This window comes from Crinia signifera, chromosome 1, assembly GCF_055691185.1.
Source record: "Crinia signifera chromosome 1, ASM5569118v1, whole genome shotgun sequence".
Taxonomy (NCBI): Eukaryota; Metazoa; Chordata; class Amphibia; order Anura; family Myobatrachidae; genus Crinia; species Crinia signifera.
Genome location: NC_139217.1, coordinates 275,668,798 through 275,688,778, shown reverse-complemented (window position 1 = coordinate 275,688,778; position 19,981 = coordinate 275,668,798). Strand labels below are relative to the sequence as shown.

Genomic DNA, 19,981 nt, shown 5'->3' with positions numbered 1-19,981 from the left:
TGATTTGCCCAAGTCAGAGTTTTTCCAATATATGCAAATACAAAATTGGGTAAGAAAAGCGAAAGGCCTATCAGAGCTACTAGATTACCCGCCATCCGCACTCTTGACTCAGATGAATAAACAAGGAACAAGAGGATGTATCTCATATTGGTATAAACTACTGACGGAAGCACCCCAAGCCAATAAGTCACCAGCTCAAAAAAAATGGGAAAGAGATATGAATATTCAGTTAACAGACAAACAATGGGAAAAAATATATACAACGTCATTTAAAATGTCTAAATGTCTGAATCATGCAGAAATGCAGGTCAAATTACTGAACAGATTATATCTCACCCCAGAAAAAATTACATATGTATTGGCCCGCAACCTCAAAGTATTGTTGGAGACAATGCGGAAAGGTTGAAAATATCTATCACATATTCTGGCTTTGCCCAAGAATACAGCAATACTGGAGAGAGGTATTCATACTTATGAGTAAGGTGATAGGACAAGAAATGGCACCCTCCCCACAAATAGCTCTCCTGCATATGTGCCCAACAGAATTGATGGGGAGCCACCAATATGTAGCCGGGCAAATATGCATAGCAGCACGAGCAGCGCTGGCGCAATGCTGGAAACAAACTAATCTCCCACCTATTCAAAAAGTGATTTCTAAGGTTCAATTCCAGTTTACAATGGAAACTGAATCCACGTATGGTATTATACCCTCTAGGGCAGTACAGAATAGGTGGGAAATATGGGATAAATTTGTACAAAATGAGACGGTTGGAAACAGAGATATATAAATTAAATAAAATAGGAGATCCCGACTAAGGGGAAAAGAACTGAGGGGCATTCACCCTATAAAATCTTACTTAGAACCATTAAAGTGGAAGATAGATAGAAATATCTCCATAGTAGAAATGTATAAATGAACTAATCAAAGATGTGTAATTGAAAACTATATTGTAAACCCCTGGAAAATCCCCCTTCCCCCTTTTTTTTTTCTGTATCCCCTCCCCCTATATTATTTAATATGACTGTTGTTGCTGTTTTTTTTTTTTGTAGAAATCGAAAAAATCCAATAAAAAAAATACATGAAAAAATAAATTAGAATCCTTATAGAGACACTTCACCAAATGTGACAGTTCAAAAATATATCTGTATAACAAATACCATGCCTTAAAAGAACAGGCACCTGACTTGAATGACACCCTAATAGAGTTCAGGCACGCACTGTAGGCGTATCCTTGGAAAAGGGTGTGTGGCTTTGCACCCTGACCCATGTTTTTGGCATTCGGGGGTCCAGGAGATGTTGTTCTGCCCCATTGTCTGTCTGTATGCATTACTGGCTCAACCACTGTGACAGGAGCCAGGTGCTACACATAATGTTACAGCGCAGCCCCCCCTCCCGCTCCTGTCACTGAGCAGAAGCCTGCATCTTAGTGTCATCCCTCAGTAGCTGCACCATCACTGAACCAAATTATAATGTTAGACATTATGGTGCCTGACAATTTTTTCGTATAGGAACATAGTTTCTCATGAGTGCATAAAGTATGTGCTATTCACTCTCATTTCTTTTTAAGTGCGTATTTGTGACCGTTTCAGAGAACATCGAAACAATATTCTGAAAAATCCATGCATCATACTATCTCTCGTCATTTTAATTGTTTCCATGACAGCAACCCTATTGGCCTTTCTGTCATGGGTGTTGAACATATAGCGACCACCAAAAGAGGAGGTGACCGCTTTAGAAAATTATGTATAGCTGAAACTAGCTGGATTTTTAAATTAGAAACACTTAACCCACAGGGGCTAAATGAAGCCCTGGATTTCACGTGTATTGATTAACTATTGATAGCACTTGGGGAAAGCTTATCTATATTCATTTCTATCTTCCCCAAAAAAAATTTTAAATATATTTTTATTCTTTATACTTATTTATATCCATATTTATTTATTATCTTTTAGTTCAATACATATATTTTTTTCATACATATTTCTCTCCACAATAGACTATATGATTGCCAAATGTAGCTACATATTAGTATATAGAAATTTAGCTGTATATTAGCGATCTAAACACAGGGCTATTTTTGATTATTAATTTATGCCAATAGATCCTATCTAAATAAAGATTTTCCTTAAAAGACCTTAATGAATATAATATATATTGCGCTTTAGAGTATATTATTTGTTGTATCAGGTATTATATATTTCTTTTGGTATATACCATTAGTCATCCCGATCTTTTCAAGTTGTATGTGGCTTGTTTTTCATGAGTCATTTACTGGACTTTCCCCTCTAAGCACTATTGCTGACCTCTGGACTAAGTTAGCTTTGGCGAGAATAGTCACAGAGAATGGGACACTCCAGGATAGCCATATTCATATACAGTAATAAAAGAGAAAGGACAGGCAAACTATCTCCCTAGTAACAGGGTTAATAATACAGGTCAATAAAATAAAATAGTGTTTTTAGTCTTTTTGCTTTTGCCCCTTTTACAATGATCATTACAAACATACATATGTTACATGCTCACTTGGACCAATTTAAAGATCACATGGGTGCCTATTTGGAAGAGCAAGGTGAACATTTTCATCAAGATGTGATGGACTTTGAATGTCGTTATCAAAGGCAATACAATGAGAGTATGATGGGGGATTATATTTGGGGGCTAATATGAGAAAGTCCATACAATCACAGAGGAAATAAGAAAAAAATAATTCTAAACTTTTTTAAAATATTCTGTTAAGGTGCCCATACATGGTGCGATGAACTCCGTGCTTTTAGTACTAGATTGCATAGTACAAAAAACATACAATGTGCTACAGCACCGTGCTTTTTGTACTAGATATGATGCAATCTAGTACTAACAGCACGGGCTGCACAGACTATGTGCTGTGAGATGGGATGCGCACCGGAGCACACATCTCATCGCACTGCCCTGTCGCACCTTTACAGTAGTTGTTTTTCAATTTGTTTTTGTAAATAAATATATATTTACATTTTACATTGTTTCTTAAGAATAATAATAATAATAATAATGTTTTTTATATAGCACTTTTAATAGAGCTCAGCGGGGAAGTGAGTTCCATAGAGTTGGAGCCACAGCACTGAAATCTCAACCCCCATATGGATTCCAGGAAATTCTGGGTAGTAAGTAGTCCTTCATCAACTGATCGCAGTAATCGAGTGGGACAATAAGGGATCAGAAGCTGCTGCAGGTACCTTGGGTCTTGGTCATGTAGAGCTTTACTTGTATAATATGCTATGTTTGTTTAAATAATTGTAGATCAAAGATAGAAGTACAAAGGGGAAAAAGGCTTTATACTATAACACAGCAAAGAATGGCAATTCTTCTAAAGCTTTACAATTTAACACATTTTACTTTTGAAGCATATTACCTGAGGTAGTTTTTCGCTTGGGCAGTTCAGCTTCAGATCCAAGTAGGCAAACATTAACACGTTGTATGGATGGTTTCCTATTGTATTGTGACATTCATCAAAAATCATCAAGGTGAAGATGGAAAGAGAGGGCACAGAGCCGTTATTAAGGCAGTTGACAAGAATCTGAGGGGTTAGAATGATGATGTCATTGTTCTGTATGACCAGCCCAATTGGAAGACTTTCACTTTCTTCTCCAGAGATCCCCATGATAGAATAGCTATACAGCATAACAGAGGAAATGGTTATTAAATTACTGATTTTTCAAAATACCTAATGACATAGGGGTGGATGGATAACTGAATGCATGTTGGCCATCATTTCTAAACAAACTCTGGAGCAAGCAAAGGACAAATATTACAGTGCTGTCCTTTGCTGATCCTGGTGAGGATATTCAATGTCTGCCGGAAATATTGGCACTCTTCTACGAGGCACATTTTCCAGCGGTCAGAAAACACAGCTTGCAGATCCATGTGTTTATTTGTTGAAAATGGACACAGATGCGACAATTTAGCAGACGTTTTTTTCGGCAATGCTGTCATTAATGGCAACATTGAATAAGGAAAACATCAGAACAGACTGAATACCCTCCTTTGACCTTCAACCAACAGAGAGTGTGTAACATGTGCCCAGAGACAAAGAAATCCATAAAGGGCTAAGGTGAAATTTAGACTATTCCCAGTTCAAACAGGAATGCACCCAACTTGTCAATATCAAGATCTCACTAAGCACCAGATGTACTAAGCTTTAAAAGTGATAAAATGGAGAGTGCTAAACAGCCAGCCAATCAGCTCCTACCTGACATGCCACAGGCTGAGTTTAAAAAATAACAAGCAGGAGCTGATTGGTTGGTGGTTTATCACTCTCTATTATTTCACTTTTCAAGGCTTAGTACATCTGGCCCTAAGAGATTATAGTGCAGAGAATATCAGCACAGTTGTAACACTATAGTGTAGTAAAGTGACAAGATGGATACAAATAGAAGTCTTTTATTGGATCTCACATGCCTATAGGAGTGATGAGTGTGCAGCAGCAGCCAGGATTGTGCATCTGAGGGACAAATATACTGTAAGTAAGAATTTGCAGTGTGATGAACACCTTGTATTAGCACATGTTTGGCAATATTGGGTGTGGTTTGCATTTATGTATAATAAAATGGTACTTCTTTCATGCACACTGAGATACCAAGAAGGCCCGGGGCAACCTACCAACTGACCAGTCAGCTGTTGGGGGCAAAAACAGCTAAATATTACCCTAACATGCAGATCGCTACGAAGATCAGAACTTACCCAGAGCCTTCAAAGTACTGAGAGAAAATCGCTTTCTGCTGCTCATACACGGGCACTTTTGTGGCCATAAACACAACTTTCCCCTTTTTTCCTTCTGGAAAGGATTTAAGATGGTGTTCACATATGGTTAATGCCACCAATGTCTTCCCTGATCCTGTTAAAACATAAATCCCCATGCAGAAAATAGTCATTTACTAGTAGCTTCAAAGTATTTGAAGTGACCAACTAATTATCAAAATGCCCAACTCTACCTCTGCAACAACATAATTAGCAAAGAGAAGTACATGGAGACTGTGGGTGACCCACCAGATCAACCGTTAAGCAGCCGCACAGGAAAGTAGAAATAAAAGGCTCATGCGGAGTTTGGCGTATACCTATTTGTTTATTGGAAAATATGCAAATATGTACTATGTAATAAAAGGCCTATGCCTACATCAACCAAATGTGGTACTTGTGCCTTCTTGCACAAGAGGAGGAGAGGAGTGTAGTGTGAAGACAAACAAGTGCATAAAGAGTGTGTTTGTGTAAACTGCACAAAGATGCAGAAACTTCTGTCTGCACATTACAGGTGCAAATACACACTGATGAGGAGGGTGGTCGCCACTAGCACTAGTTAGCAGCTTCTTCATGCAGCACTTTCATTGCTAATGACTTTATAATATCATTTAGTTTACAAGTAAAAGATGCATTGGCTACTTATATTCATGAAATGAAGAAATAGTATATGGGGTATCCTATATAATATTATATATGATGCATTGTCAACCTTTAAAAAAACGATGGTCATCATTGTGGGATACAATTAGATGCCAAAAATTGCAGTCAAATCTATTAGCAAAAGCAAGTACTGTTAGACAACCGAATGTCAAAAATCATGTCTTTCCCTTATGACCAGTGTGGTTGTAAGTATATGGTGTACACCAAACATATGCAACTGCAACACAACTGGATGCATCTTCCAATCAGTCCCAACATATGCGTAGAAATATGCTACGGTTATGTGCAACATTTTAGAACATTTTTATACCCCTTTTACACCACTGCAAAACCCTGGGGTTTTCCATCTTGGACCTGGGTCAGTGGCAGTGGAAAAAGGGGTTACCCCTGTCCCTTTACACAGGACTTCTACCCAGGTCCTGACCAGGGTAGAACATGGGCAGGACCTGGGTAGAGGGCAGTGTAAATGGGTACGGAAGGTCATCAGACCTGGCTCCCATTTACAGCAATGGGGAAGCCCAACCTCCGGACCACAGGGTCCTGTGTTCAACATAGAGGTTGGACAAGGGGGCACACACAGCCTCCGCCAATCTGGTTTGGATCCGTGTGCCAAATGCTAGGTCGGATCCTGGATTTGGGTGTAAAAGGGGTATTAGTTATAAATGTGTCCACCTCAGCATGAGCCTCTATGTATTCTTTCATAACATTTAACTCTGGGTAATGTGCCATAAAATAGGTTTTAGGTGGCGTTACCCTTTAATCTCTTTTAATGTAAGCACAGAGATGCTCCCATGTTCTGCCCTCATCTGAGCAAGGGCAATGACAAAACTGATATAAAGCTGCAATTCTAACTGCCATATAGCAGGCAATATCATATACAAATAGAGGCAGCATTACATATGTCAGGGGTCCATTAACCAGAAAGAAATAAAAAAACCTAAAGAATAGATTCCAAAATTTGTATTAAACATAAAGGACCTCAAAAATCTATCCCATTATCAGAGACAATAATAATTATTACTACAATGCAGGAGTATTACATTCAGTATCATGATAGTCTAAAATAAATCATCAGACCTTGCTATAAAATCTCATGTGAAAGGTCTGACCTGTTGGGGCACATATGATTGCATTCTTGCCGCTGTATGCAGGCTGGGCCAGTTCTATTTGGTATTTTCTCAGTTTCAGACTTTTGATTGATTTGGGCACAGATCCTAGACCTAGAAAACATATAGGTATAAAAAAAACATATAGGTATTAAAAAAAATATACAGAAGCTTAAATTACTAGCAGATATTACACTAAATCAAGTAATAACCAGCATTTAAAAAAAAAACTTCATACTTGCTATATGTCACTAATAATGCACTGCACTGAAGGCTGCTTTTGCATTTTAAACATACAGTTTTCTGTATGTTTACAGTACAATACAGTATTCTATGTGGTTAAAAAAAATCTAGATTGGTAGATATACAATGTAGGTGTGGCGGCACTCAGGACGTCTGATATAATAATAACCGTTCCTGGTCATCATCCGGGCCCACAGAACTCACAGGAGGTCTTACCCTTGATACCTGCCTACAGCTGACTGCTCCTGAGACCGGGTCACCTATACACAGCTGACTGCTCCCGGCAATACAGGGAGCCCCATTTGGGAAAAGGAGCCCGGGCACTCAAAGAACACTGCTGAATACAGCCACAAACAGCACAACAGCTGCTGAAGAAGCAGGTACAGGGAGGATGCTCCCATAGAAATACAACTATTCATTTTTTCCCTATTTTTAAAATAAACACAAAAAGTTTGTTTTTAAACTCTTTGTCTGGCCAGCCTAAGTCTAGAAGACTTAACAAATAGAGAAGTCCCTGCATATTATCAGTTATACAGGGATCAATAGTCCACTGCATTACAAACCTGGGTACTCTTTACCTAGCACGGTGCCCATTGCGGCCATCGCGGGCATTGAATGCACTTTAAAAATCGGGTGTGACGCGACCGACGCGATGCCCGCGATTTCCCATAGGGAACAATGTTAAATTTCTCAATTGACCTGATTTTTCTGTTCAATGCCTCAATTGACCCGATTTTTCCATAGGAAACAATGTTAAATGGCCCACAGAGGCCAAATAGGCACCCTAAAGTGTGAAATGGCCCCCACGATCAACGTCAACCCGAAGCGTGGCGAGCGCAGCAAGCCCCCGAGGGGCGGCGGTACGCGTCCTATGACCTTTTCATACCCCCACTATCCACGTCGGCGTGGAGTTGAGAATAGAATAGCGCAGAAAGCCACCGAGCCCGAAGCGTGGCGAGCGCAGCGCGCCCCGCGAGGGGACGTGGATACCTGTGAAGCCCGCGAAGGGACGCGTTTACCTGTGAAGGTATCCGCGTGCGCTCGCCACGCTTCGGGCTCGGTGGCTCGCTGCGCTCGCCACACTATTCTATTCTCAACTCCACGCTGACGTGGATAGTGGGGGTATGAAAAGGTCGTAGGACGCGTACCGCCGCCCCTCGCGGGCTCGCTGCGCTCGCCACGCTTCGGGTTGACGTTGATCGTGGGGTGGCGTTAACAATTGTGGGGGCCATTTCACACTTCAGGGTGGCTATTTGGCCTCTGTGGGCCATTTAACATTGTTTCCTATGGAAAAATCGGGTCCATTGAGGCATTGAACAGTAAAATCGGGTCAATTGAGAAATTTAACATTGATCCCTATAGGAAATCGCGGGCATCGCGTCAGTCGCGTTGCACCCGATTTTTAGTGCATTCAATGGCCGCGATGCCCACGATCAAAATCGTGGGCGCCGTGCTAGGTAAAGAGTACCCAAACCTGGGACCTTGATACCTCTATTAAGAAAGCTTAGACATTGAGAAGTCCTTAGATGCATGGTTTTTATATTCAATGTTAATTATTTACATTTATTATTATGTGTTATCACTGGCCTGTGAGTTAAAGTGTAATAAATATATTTTTAATTTTATCTATACATTGTTCTGAGCGCGGTTTATGTATATTGTTTTTCTGCTTTCTTGTACCCTGGGGAAATTGGCATTTCCCATTACATACGCTGCTTAGACCTGCTGTGGAATATAAAACTAGGAGCAAATACACGCAGCAGTGTATACGGTTCATACCAAAAATATTTTTTCAAAGGTCAGTGTGTTTGTGAGGTTTAGCGCGGATATACAACCTTTTTGTTTGTGTTTTACCTGATATAATAATGGAAACACATTTCTTATTATCGTACATCAACGTTTCTGGCGACAGAATGCAATAAAGCCGTACTGAACTTTGATGCACAATAATTAGAACTGTGCACTCGCCTGGGTAGGCACCGCAAAAACTACTGCGGAAAGAAAAATCACAGACAAATTAATGTCCAAAAGTACTCAAGCGCACTGTGTCTGGGAGCATTTATACTAATAAAATGTTTTGCTATAAGCTTTAATATTGTACTGTTATGGGAAGGGGGGGTGGTCAGCTGGCTGTGAGGTTTATGTCATGACTAATTTCTGCAACAGAGGTATTCAATTAATAGGGAATAATCTGCCTGCAAGTCCTGTAGTCAGACTGAACATCTGCTTGGTTAAAAAAAAAAGAAATAGTTTCATGCATGGACAAAAACCCCACTGGAATCAGTGGAATTCCACGCCCGAATTAAAATTTTTGGAAATAGCCTTTCCCTGTGCTGCTGGGATTTCTACCAGCAATTAGTCACAGGATAAACCCTACAGCTAATTGAATACCCACTTTATGTCTGTATACTACATATACTACACTGGATAATTTATGTTGATTAAGTGTAGGAGACTTTCTATACTGTGTATAACAGGACTGCATAAACGTATCGATTGGTCAGGTCATGTTGGCTGGTATAGTGTGTACAAATGTGTATGGGAGAAGTGTCCGGGTAACCATGCTTAATTCTGCACACACCCCAACATCATATATGATGTACTATATCTGTACATAGAAAAAATTAAAATATCAGGTAAAATGGTCAAGTTTAAGTAGAGTCCTAAATGTCTTCACTGTGTATTCTCTACATAATATTGTACATGTAGACTAAGAAATGTACTAAGCCCTGAAACAGTGATAAACTACCAGCCAATCAGCCCCTAACTTTCATGTTACAGGCTATGTTTAAAAAATGACAATTTGGAGCTGGTTGGCTGTTTATAACTTTGAAGATTAATATTGTATAAATGGTTACATAAATAAACACTCACGGGTCATTGGAACTCCTTTGGTTGCATTGTCATTGTCCAACACTGCAGGAGCTAAACATGCAAAAAGACAAGTGCAAATAAGATACAATTCTATTGTCTGTCATTTTTTGACCAATTTGTTTGAAAGACATTTCCATTGAACCCAGTGTCCTGGACTAAAGATGTTGACGAAAGATATTGACGACAGACGAAAGAAGAAAGATCTAGCTACAGTTTATAGGCTCTTTTTGAAAGATATTCAAATTGAGCTGCATGCACAGTTGACGAACAATCTTGATGAACAACTGGCGGGTAGGCGCATCATCATTCATCATTTGTTTGTTGACAATATCTTTTGTCAACATCTTTCGTCCAGGACACTGGGTTCAATGGAAATGTCTTTCAACCAAATTGGTCAAAAAAATTGTAGAGTGTGTATGCACCTTGGTGCAGATAGAAATTGACACAAAATAAACATATATTTATTATGCTGCCAAATACAAATACAGCATCCTCTCCGTTCTTCCCAATTTAACCATCTATACTGTGACATGGATCGTTAGGATGCCTTGGGGCCCATATTTGGGAACCTCTGCAAAAATACCAGTGTGCATCAATTACCTGTGAGACACGCGTTTTCAGGTTCGGACTCTTCTGAGTATTGAATCATCTCAAACACACTAGCTTCTTCTCCTGCTTCTTCCATTGCCTGTTTTTTGCCACAATCTAATAAATGAGACATAAATAGACAGGGTATAAAGCACCTAAAAGGCAAACACAATGGTTTTGCATCTGTGCGTCTAAACTACTCTTGGAAGACTCCTCCACCAACTAGATGTATGACTAGTAAGAGAAGATGTAAAAAATCCTATGCATAAAATTGCATATTTGTGAAAGCAACACAACAAACATTCTACCACTTTTGAACCGCCCATTTTATTAAATAAATTAAATAAATCGTGTCAGTTTTTTCTGTCCTTCGATACTGCATGTTTTAGCTGGTGAGTCAGTATTTGCACTTTTTAATTATTACACACAGTAGTTTGGGGTTTTTAGAGCTTTGTTTTACAAAGTGCACCTAAGAAGACATTTTTCCACTGATGTCCAAATAATCACACCAGAAATGGTACAAAAGCTGACTGTGTTACCCTCTGCAAATCAAGAAATGGTCCCTAAAAGGCACCTTTCCACCTTGCCATCTCTGTTTATTAACCTTACTCTGCAAAATGAACTGAAGCTTTTGCCATGGTGCACCTATTCAGGGCCGGAGCTACCATTAGGCAGCTGCATAAGGTGGCGGCCACAGAAGGGCGCTCTTTGCTCAGCCCAACATAAAAATGAAGCATTGTTGGCAGCTGTGAATAGGTGCCAATTTTCCCCTAGCGCTGCTTCCATGGTTTCCAGGGTAGGAGGAGTGAGGGGAAGCACTTCAGCCACCACGCAGCAGCTGCCTGCCCCTCAGTGGCAGCGACGCTAGGGAATCAGCGGCAGCAGAGGGGCCCAGTGCCTCCCCACCAACAGCACCAGGAAATCAACAACAGCAGCAGGGCCAAGTGCCTCCCCACCTGTGCCAGCAGCGTCAGGAAATCAGCGACAGCAGGGGGGCCCAGCGCCACCCCACCAACGGTGCCAGGGAATAAGCAGCAGTAGTGGGGCCCAGTGCCTTCCAGTGGACGAGAGACCTGGCCTGGTGGCATGACTAATCAGACGGTGTGACCAAAGCGTTAGCAGTAACCCCCGCCAACTCAGACAGCGGTAATATGTTATTTTTGGGGTTGAGGCAGCACCCGGGGTAGTGGCTGCCTGGAGTCATTACTCATGGTAGTAATAGTGGAGACAATGTGCTGGATACATGAATGCGGGGGGGGGGGGGGGGGGGAGGTGCCAAAAATCCTTGTACCGGCCCTGCACCTATTCCACACTCTATGAGGAACATACTCTTTACTAAAGTCTTCCCATAAGCCAGTGCTAAGGTGTCCTCTCCAGCCACTACTATATTCCTACCTAAACCTATGCATCTTTACTTTGGCCAATCAAGGCACACAGCACCAACATAGAAAAATGGACAGAGGTTGAGAACCACTGGTGTAATGTATCAGGTTTGTTGTACAATTAGTTACATAGGCCCATATTCTGGTTGGTGCGGTAATGTCCGCATGTGCAGAGGCGTCTCTGCGCATGTGCGAACGGGACGCACGTCCAAATTCCGCATGAAATGTGTACACTACGAACAGGGGGTGGAGAGGGGCGTGAAGGGCTGTTTGGGCTCATTAACATATGTTTACACCCCGCGTTTCATGGGCGTTCCCATGAAAACGCTGGGCGTACGTATGGTAATGCGGTCGTGACGCACGTGTAGGGGGTGGACATATGACATTGCCGGATATCAGCTGCCCACCCAGATCCCTGCTTTTGCACGGAGAAATGCCCGTGTGGTCTGAGGTTGCGGGAGCTGCCTGACCACTCGGTCCTGCATTCGATGGTCTGCAACCATCGAATGATGGGGGAGGTTCCCTGAGATGGAGGAGGTGTGTTCATGAGAAATACACTTGCGGTCCGTTCGGACAGCTTCTTACCGCGTTCGGACGGAGTGAGCGATCCGTACGAAAGGCGGGGTTTAGGACGCATGGTCCTGGCCGCATATTCGGTTCTGTTCGCACAGACCAGAATAAGGCCCATAGTTAGGACCAGATGCAATAAACTTAAAAAAAGTGATCAAATGGAGAGTGATAAACAACCAACCAATCAGCTCCTGCCTGACATTTTTTAAAACATAGTCTGTGACATGGCAGGTAGGAGCTGATTGGATGGCAATTTATCACTCTCCATTTTATCACTTTTGAAGCTTAGTGCATCTGGCCCTCAGTGAGGTTGAATCAAGTCCAGGTGTGTGCACACGGGCCGATTTGACGGCCACCAATAACTATTGGAAATGCTGCGTCGGGGGAGTGTGTGTGTGTGGCCCTGTCACACTGCACAAAGTCAACAACCCGGTTCGGACCCAGGTTATTTGTGTGGTGTTAAAGGGGTATTTCAATGTAAACATTCTTAACCTGGTTAACCATTCCTCACAGTCTGAACCCTGATTCTAAACTGTTGGTCAATTTAGTTGCCCTTCTCTAGCTCCTTTTTCTGATGTGGTACTGTGGGACATGCTTTAGCAATACCACTGCGTTACCTTTGTCCAAATATACTCTAACTTCCTCATAGAAACTGATTAAGTTAGTTTGACATGACCTTTCCTTAACAAATCCATGTTGGTTCCCAGTAATAACATTATCTCTCATTAAATCATCACGAATGTGATCCCTTAATATACCCTACAGTAATTTCCCAACTATTGCTGTAAGGCTTACCGGTCTGTAGTTACCCGGTCTCATTTGTTTCCCTTTTTGAATATATGCCTCTTTATTTCTATAAACCAAATATTTTTCAATTACCTCCTTCAGTTGTCCATATCTCAAGAACCTGTGAGCACTCTACTTGTTCTAAAGCTATAGTGAAAACCTTAGGCCACTCTACTTTATCGGATCGGAGAAGGCAGTCAATAAGTTTCTCAGCTCCAGCTGTTGATCCTTTCAGTCTAGTTTCCTGATAAAAAAAAAAAATTAAAGATGGTGGTTCAAGTTTTAAATAGCAACAACTTAAATTAAACTAATCTACTGTATATTATATGTTGTTCGGCGGCAATGTTAAGCCACTCGTTAAACAGTGAGCATCTGATGCTTAACGAGTGGTGTTGAATAACCCCCTAAGCTTGGTATGAGATAAACGGCGGGATGTACTAAGGTAAAAATGCAGTACAACCCCGTTTTCGGGGGTTTTACCGCATTTTCAAATGTACTAAAACCCAGCTTCGCCTCAGTTTGCCTACCAGCTACTGGTCCTTGGTTGAATAAATATTATTCTAACAAACATTAAAACAAATAAAAACATTTTGAATCCTCTCTTAATATGCCACACTGATATGCTCCAAATTCATATATACCACACAGTAATGCCCTCAATACTTGCTGAAAGATTACCTGTTTAATCTCCTCAATCTCTCTACTGAGGAGACAGGGACTCAAGTATGTTAGAATTTCTTCTGTTTTGATGTTATGTTTAATGGTGCTGTTTATGACATTTAACAACTTCCTGTAGTCCTGAAGTCGTTCAATGCTTTCAAAATTAGATTTTTCAAGTGCTTCAGAAAGACCTCTATACCCTGAAAAAAAATGAAAACCAAATACATATTTCTAGATCTACCATTTGAAAAGTTGAATAAGGAATTTCAATGTGTTGGTGAGAAGCAACACACAGATCATTATTATCAGTGCAGTATTGTTTGTTTTTAAAAGATGTCAAAAAAGGTAATAAAAAAGGGGGTCAGAAAATGCCTGTTATTGTGTGTCAACAATTGCCATCATGCCTTAGCAGCTGTTAAGTCGGGGGTTGGGCACAGAAGCAATCTCACTGCACCTCATTAGTAATGCCACTTAAGGTCCCGGCTCTTTCCCTGCTTTCCCTCTTTCCCTCGCAGCAGGAAGAGCGGAACGCACAACTGTAAAAGCTCCTGCTGTCCATCTCTCCCCCAAGCAGGAACCGCCACCCCCCGGCCCACATACCTTAATGTAGTGTCCGGAAATGGCCGCCCTATGCCAGCAGCTGTGCCTGTGCGCCTCCCCTCTCCCAACAGTCTTCTGGTTCTACCAGCAACTCTGCTATTTTGTCCAATCACAAGGAAGGGCTCTAAATCTTAACAGGGAATTCACTCCCTTTGAGAAACCATGCACACAGACTATGACTCCTACACAGGTAGGGGGTTATTCTTATTCATTCGCACGGAGGACCGATGTTTTGTGTCTGTGCATGCGTGTTTCTGCGCATGTGCAGACAAAGGGGGGGGGGGGGCGGAGAAGGATGGGAATGCCCAGCATTCTTATGGTAACACCCAGCGTTTCATGGGCATTCCCATGGTAATGAGGTGGTAACGCGGGTGTGGGGGGCAGGCAGCTGACATCACCGGCTGACAACCCGCGCTGCAAGAGGGGGGGGCAGACATTCGGCGGGTGGGGTTATATTTCCGCTACTGTTCGCCAAAGATGCCGCTGACGTCATGTGACATCAGTTGCCTGCCCCGAGCAGGCAACGCCACGTTGGTGTTCCCAGGAGCATTTTCATGGGGACCCCCCTATAAATGCTGAGTGTTCTCCTGATGCCCCACCTTAACCACCGCCTCCCTCCCTTACCTGTGCAAACACCTTGCAAGGTGTTCGCAAAGGAGGTCTGCACATGTGCATATGCACCATTGAAAAGGGGGCCAAAATTCGGGCCCGTACGAACGGGTCTGAATCGACCCAATAAGGAAGGTCATGATCTCTCAAAGGTGAGGAAAATGGGCTCCAGATAGCACAATGGTGGTTGGGATGCCAGCATTCTGAGAACCATTACCTGAATCCCGACACTGGTCAGAAGACTTGTACAGCCATCCCGACATTCTCACAATTCCTGCACCGGAATCCTGACTGTTAGCACATCCATTATGAGTATGCCGGGGAGGGTTAGGCATAGGCAAAAGAGGGTGTTAGAGTTAGTCACTAGGAGGGGAGGATAAGGCTGGGGGGGGGGGTGGTTAGATTTAGGCACTATAGGGATGGTAGCAGTAAGCGCACTACGTGCCCAATTTAGACCTGCCTGCTGGAGCTCGTTTGGAGCCCAGCAAGCAGGTAGCTGGCACCCCGCCAGCAGTATGCCCCCAAATGGTTGTCCGCTGTCAATAAAACAGCGAGCTGATTACGAGCACAGGCGTTTGGAGGCTGTGCTCGCACATGCTTGGTCCTCCAGGTACCGATTTGGCTGTGAATTCGCAGCCTGCAAACCTGAATCGGGCCATTAGAGTTAGGCTGCAGGGAGGATGGTTGGGGATAAGCAATAAGTGGGGTTAGGGTTAGTATATGTATCTAAAATGGATTACAATCCTGGCCAATGAGATGTCAGGGTCAGTCTTATGACCCCCAATATCCCTCGCGCCCCGGGATCGAGATACCATTCCGAGAAAACTTCACTATGATAGATTTTAATAACACACATTAGTCTTCTAGGATTAGAAGAGTTTATTTCACAAGAGATTTTATAAGGAAAATCACAAAAGTAAAAAATTATTATTTGTTTAAACACTAGATTTGGAATGTATATAATTCTAACAATACCTGAAGTAAATGGCAATGTTACTTTAAAACTTACCTGTTGCCTCTAGTGCATCTATAAACCCTTGGAACCAGCCTACATCTTCCAGTTCCAGTAACTGATCCATGAACATTTGCGCAGCTGCTGTGGCACCATTTTTCTCCTCAGCAACAATTTTCTCTATGATGCCTTTATGAAAATGCAGGATACAAAATCATTAACACTGTGCAGAAAAAGTTAAAGTTGTCTCATTGCAACAAGTTATATCACAAGAGCTAGTTATGTCACTAAAAGCAATGCCGGTTAATATTCTTTACATAAAAAAAGACAAAATATAAATCTAATAAAATAACCATCAAAGAATTTCAACTACCATGTCACCAGGGGATCAGAAGGGCCCAATATATATATATATATATATATATATATATATATATATATATATATATATATATATATATATATATATATATATATATATATATATATATATATATTATACATACTATTATATGTAGATATTTGACCAGTTTTGTTTCAATTATACGACTATCATCTTTTAATAACGTATAGTATAGTTTCCTATACCTCATAGCCCGTATTGATCTTCATTAACCTTTTTTGAAAATCACCAAGGGCAGACCAGGAGGAATCGAATAAAAGAATAAAAAAATAAAAGAGGAGGGAACATGGGTCTCGAACAACAACAGGAAACAATATTTTTTTTCTCTCCCATTGACCTTAACAATTATGGACATCACAGTCAACTCATGCTATGTAATTGCCACATCTTAAGGTCATAAGTTCTAAAGGACAGGACAAAGGGGGTAATTCATACCTGATCATACGGCTGCAAATTTGAACATCAGATGATTATCAATACAATACGCATTTGGACGGTTTGCAGTATGCATGCGTGAGGCCATCCTGCAATAAAATCCGGCAACTTTTTCTAGGTGATGCACAGGAAGTCGGGGTCTGAGGATGTTAACCAGCCATTTTGTAGGAGTGATTTGGAATAGGCAGGCGTGCCAGAACAAATGTCAAGGAAAACACTAGGCGTGCCAGAGCATTTTAGGGAAGGGTATGTGATGTTCCATCGTACCAAGTAACTCCAGGGCTATGCGGCACCTGCGATGAGTTGTGGCTAATATGAAAATCAGTTGATGGTGAGCCTGTTACAATGGCCTTACACATCTATGCTATGGGAGCATCTAGTTTAACGGCATACTATAATTTCACTGTATTGTGGGTATGAATATGAATACATGACTACAACATGCATGAGACTATGATGAGTTTTAGCTTCTCATCTGATTGAAAGTAATGGGCCATACACATGGTGAGATTACAGACCCATTTCTAAGAGATCTGGCTAGGTCGTTTAGAAATGAAGCATAGATAGCTCCGTGTGTATGCAGTATAAATCTAGTCATCGCCAGTGTTCTCTCAATTGAGCATACTGTCCATGACAGATCACTCAGCACACACATCACTAGTGCAGCGCTGTGTGCTGTGTGATCTGTGCTTAACTAGATTTCTCAACACATTGATCCTGTCACCTAGTGTGTAACAGTCTGTTTCTTCCTCTTAAGCAATGTCCTGAATATTTAATACCTGTCAGATGGCTTGTACTAAAGCCTGTACTCAGGGCCGGTGCAAGGCACCGGAGCGCCCCAGGCGAGTCAGGGTGGGAGCGCCCCAGTGCCATTGTGTGTGTGTGTGTGGGGGGGATACCTGTTGCGCCTTCTGGGGAGGAAGGGGTGTCTATTCCGGGATCTGACAGGAGCCTGCGCGGGTACCTGTCCTGCGACGCTTTGTGTATAAACCTGGCGGCGGCGGGGGTCCCTGCAGTGAATAATAAATAACTAGCTCTATCCGGCGGTCGGGCGGGAAGCGCATCTGTTTTGAAAACACTGGCCGCATGCTGATTGGCTGAATCAGCGTGCGGCCAGTGTTTTCAAAATAGAAGCGCTTCCAGCGCCGCCGCATAGTGATAGTTATTTATTATTCACTGCAGGGACCCCCGCCACCGACAGGTTTATACACAAAGCGTCGCAGGACAGGTACCCGCGCAGGCTCCTGTCAGATCCCGGAATAGACACCCCTTCCTCCCCAGACGGCACAACAGGTACCCCGTGGCATGGGGGGCGAAATGCCGCCCTCCAGTGGCCGGCGCCCTAGGCAAATGCCTAGACTTGCCTAGTGGTGGCGCCGGCCCTGCCTGTACTACCTGCATCTCCTGTTTGAATCATCTGTAAGGGCAAGAGGAAGCCTCAGGGTTAGAATAACCTCTTCTTCCCCTGGGCCTGAAAGGAATGCCATAACTGAATAATTTTATGGTCTACAAGTTTTGGCAAAACCAATGATCCTTTTCAAGGAACATAAAAACTTAACTTGACCTTGCACTGATTTCACCAAACATTCAGCCTAGATAAACACATCAGGAGCTAAAGAAGATCCAAGGCCCCCAGTTATGCTTCTTGAAGGAAATGTCACTCCATAAGGCACCTGTGAAGGCAGTAGATAGGGGATCACTGGTAAACCTCCACAGGCAACTGCTGAAGTTGCTCCTCTGCCATAGCCTTGGTGTATGGGCATTTACATTGCATTTTGCAAATATCAGACACCGGTTGGGGAACTGCATGGCCAGGAGAAGATGACTCGGCTCCTCACTTTGAGGGAGAAAGGTGCAGAATCTGCCTAGCAGGTGCTGATGGAATAGACCCCAATAAACAAGAAAATAACCCAGGTCACCGACAAGCTGAAAAATCATAAGAAGACCAAAAGTATAAGAAAAGCACATAATGCTTTCCTTCCCAGGGAGACTAACACCTGCAAAGGAGAGGAGCTCAAAGAAAACTACACCTATAGGAGATCCCAGCCTGCAGAAGCCTGTGGAAGGGCTTCTACACTGTCCAATACAGTAACCCATGCTGTATCAGTGGCTACAACTAATCAGGAGGGAGAAAAGCATTGATAGGATCTTCCCCCTGCGGTGTGTTTGCACTCTCCATCCACAAGTGCTCCTCTATCCTGCCTTCTGTGGAGAAAGCACTTACTGTAGCATGCCTCGATAAATGAGCTGCCTTTGACACAATTCTTGTAAGGAAAACACGGCAAGATGGTGTCTACCATCCGGGACAGCGCTGCTACCCAGCCAGAACACTGGGTGGGAATTTGCTATTGGGAGGTTCACCACTGGTCTGCGCAAGTCTCCTGCAGCAGTTTCAACCAAGCAAGCGGAGGATATCCCACCTACATTAAAGGATCCCCAGATGTATAATGGAGGCATTGCAGCAGATATTTCAGATATACACAGTGGTTTCTGAGCACAAATGCAGTCCACATGGGGACTACGATGCAGTCAAATTTACCAAGCTGTGGAATACAAAGCATTCCATAGCTAGTACCATATGCTCATGGTGTTAGCCTATCAGAGCTTATGGCTACTATACCGCAAATTTGAATGGATTCTGGTGAAACATGTTCAGTGCGGCAGCTGCGGGGGACCTGAACTAGGAAGCAGTGTAAGCTATAATTTGGCTTCCAGCTCTTCATTAAGTTAGCCTCTTATAAGAGCCCATCTCCCAGAAAGAGTTTAATTGTATATCATGAATACAAATAGTCATTTTCATGTTGTGAATTTATGCTATATATATTTTTTTTAATCAGATCTGCATTACAAATTAACATACAATTTTGATACGGCACTCGCCTAAAATGTTTTTTTTTTTTTTTTAATACACGGAACTGCTCTATCACAAACAAAATTGTATATTATTTTAGCTGTATGCCAAACCCATTGTTCACTGTGTTCGTTCACTGAAACCTCCCACTGGATGTGATTGTGCAGCATGACGAGTGGGACTGTTGCATGGCCATCTACATGTAGCATGTAGCAATGCAGTGCGCTGTTGCTTATAGGATCATCTCGGGTTTACGGTGTGATGTATTGTTACATTGGGTTAAACCATCGGATGTTGTGTAACTAGCTTATGATGACCAGAATATGTCCTGCCTATTCAGCAGATTCATTCAGTTCAGTGTATATACATGGATGATACCTAGCAGCAATAAAACGGTTGTGATCTTTTTTCCCTTGATCTGTCAGATCACCATTTTGGGAGGTCTCCCAATGTATAGTCATCTGAAGATCTTTGCCTCTGTCAGAGAC

At 42.3% G+C, this 19,981-nt stretch overlaps 1 protein-coding gene across 1 annotated transcript in view; it reads right to left on the bottom strand.

The window, feature by feature from the left end:
* The window catches only part of RIGI (RNA sensor RIG-I), a 75,320-nt gene that overhangs the window by 39,740 nt on the left and 15,599 nt on the right, over positions 1-19,981 (bottom strand). The window contains exons 3-10 of the mRNA XM_083184236.1: positions 15,862-15,993; positions 13,662-13,843; positions 13,077-13,227; positions 10,258-10,362; positions 9,658-9,708; positions 6,544-6,654; positions 4,718-4,871; positions 3,390-3,648 (exon numbers count right to left, since the gene is read on the bottom strand). Coding sequence (XP_083040362.1) covers positions 3,390-3,648; positions 4,718-4,871; positions 6,544-6,654; positions 9,658-9,708; positions 10,258-10,362; positions 13,077-13,227; positions 13,662-13,843; positions 15,862-15,993 — 1,145 coding nt within the window. The remainder of the gene's footprint in view (positions 1-3,389; positions 3,649-4,717; positions 4,872-6,543; positions 6,655-9,657; positions 9,709-10,257; positions 10,363-13,076; positions 13,228-13,661; positions 13,844-15,861; positions 15,994-19,981) is intronic.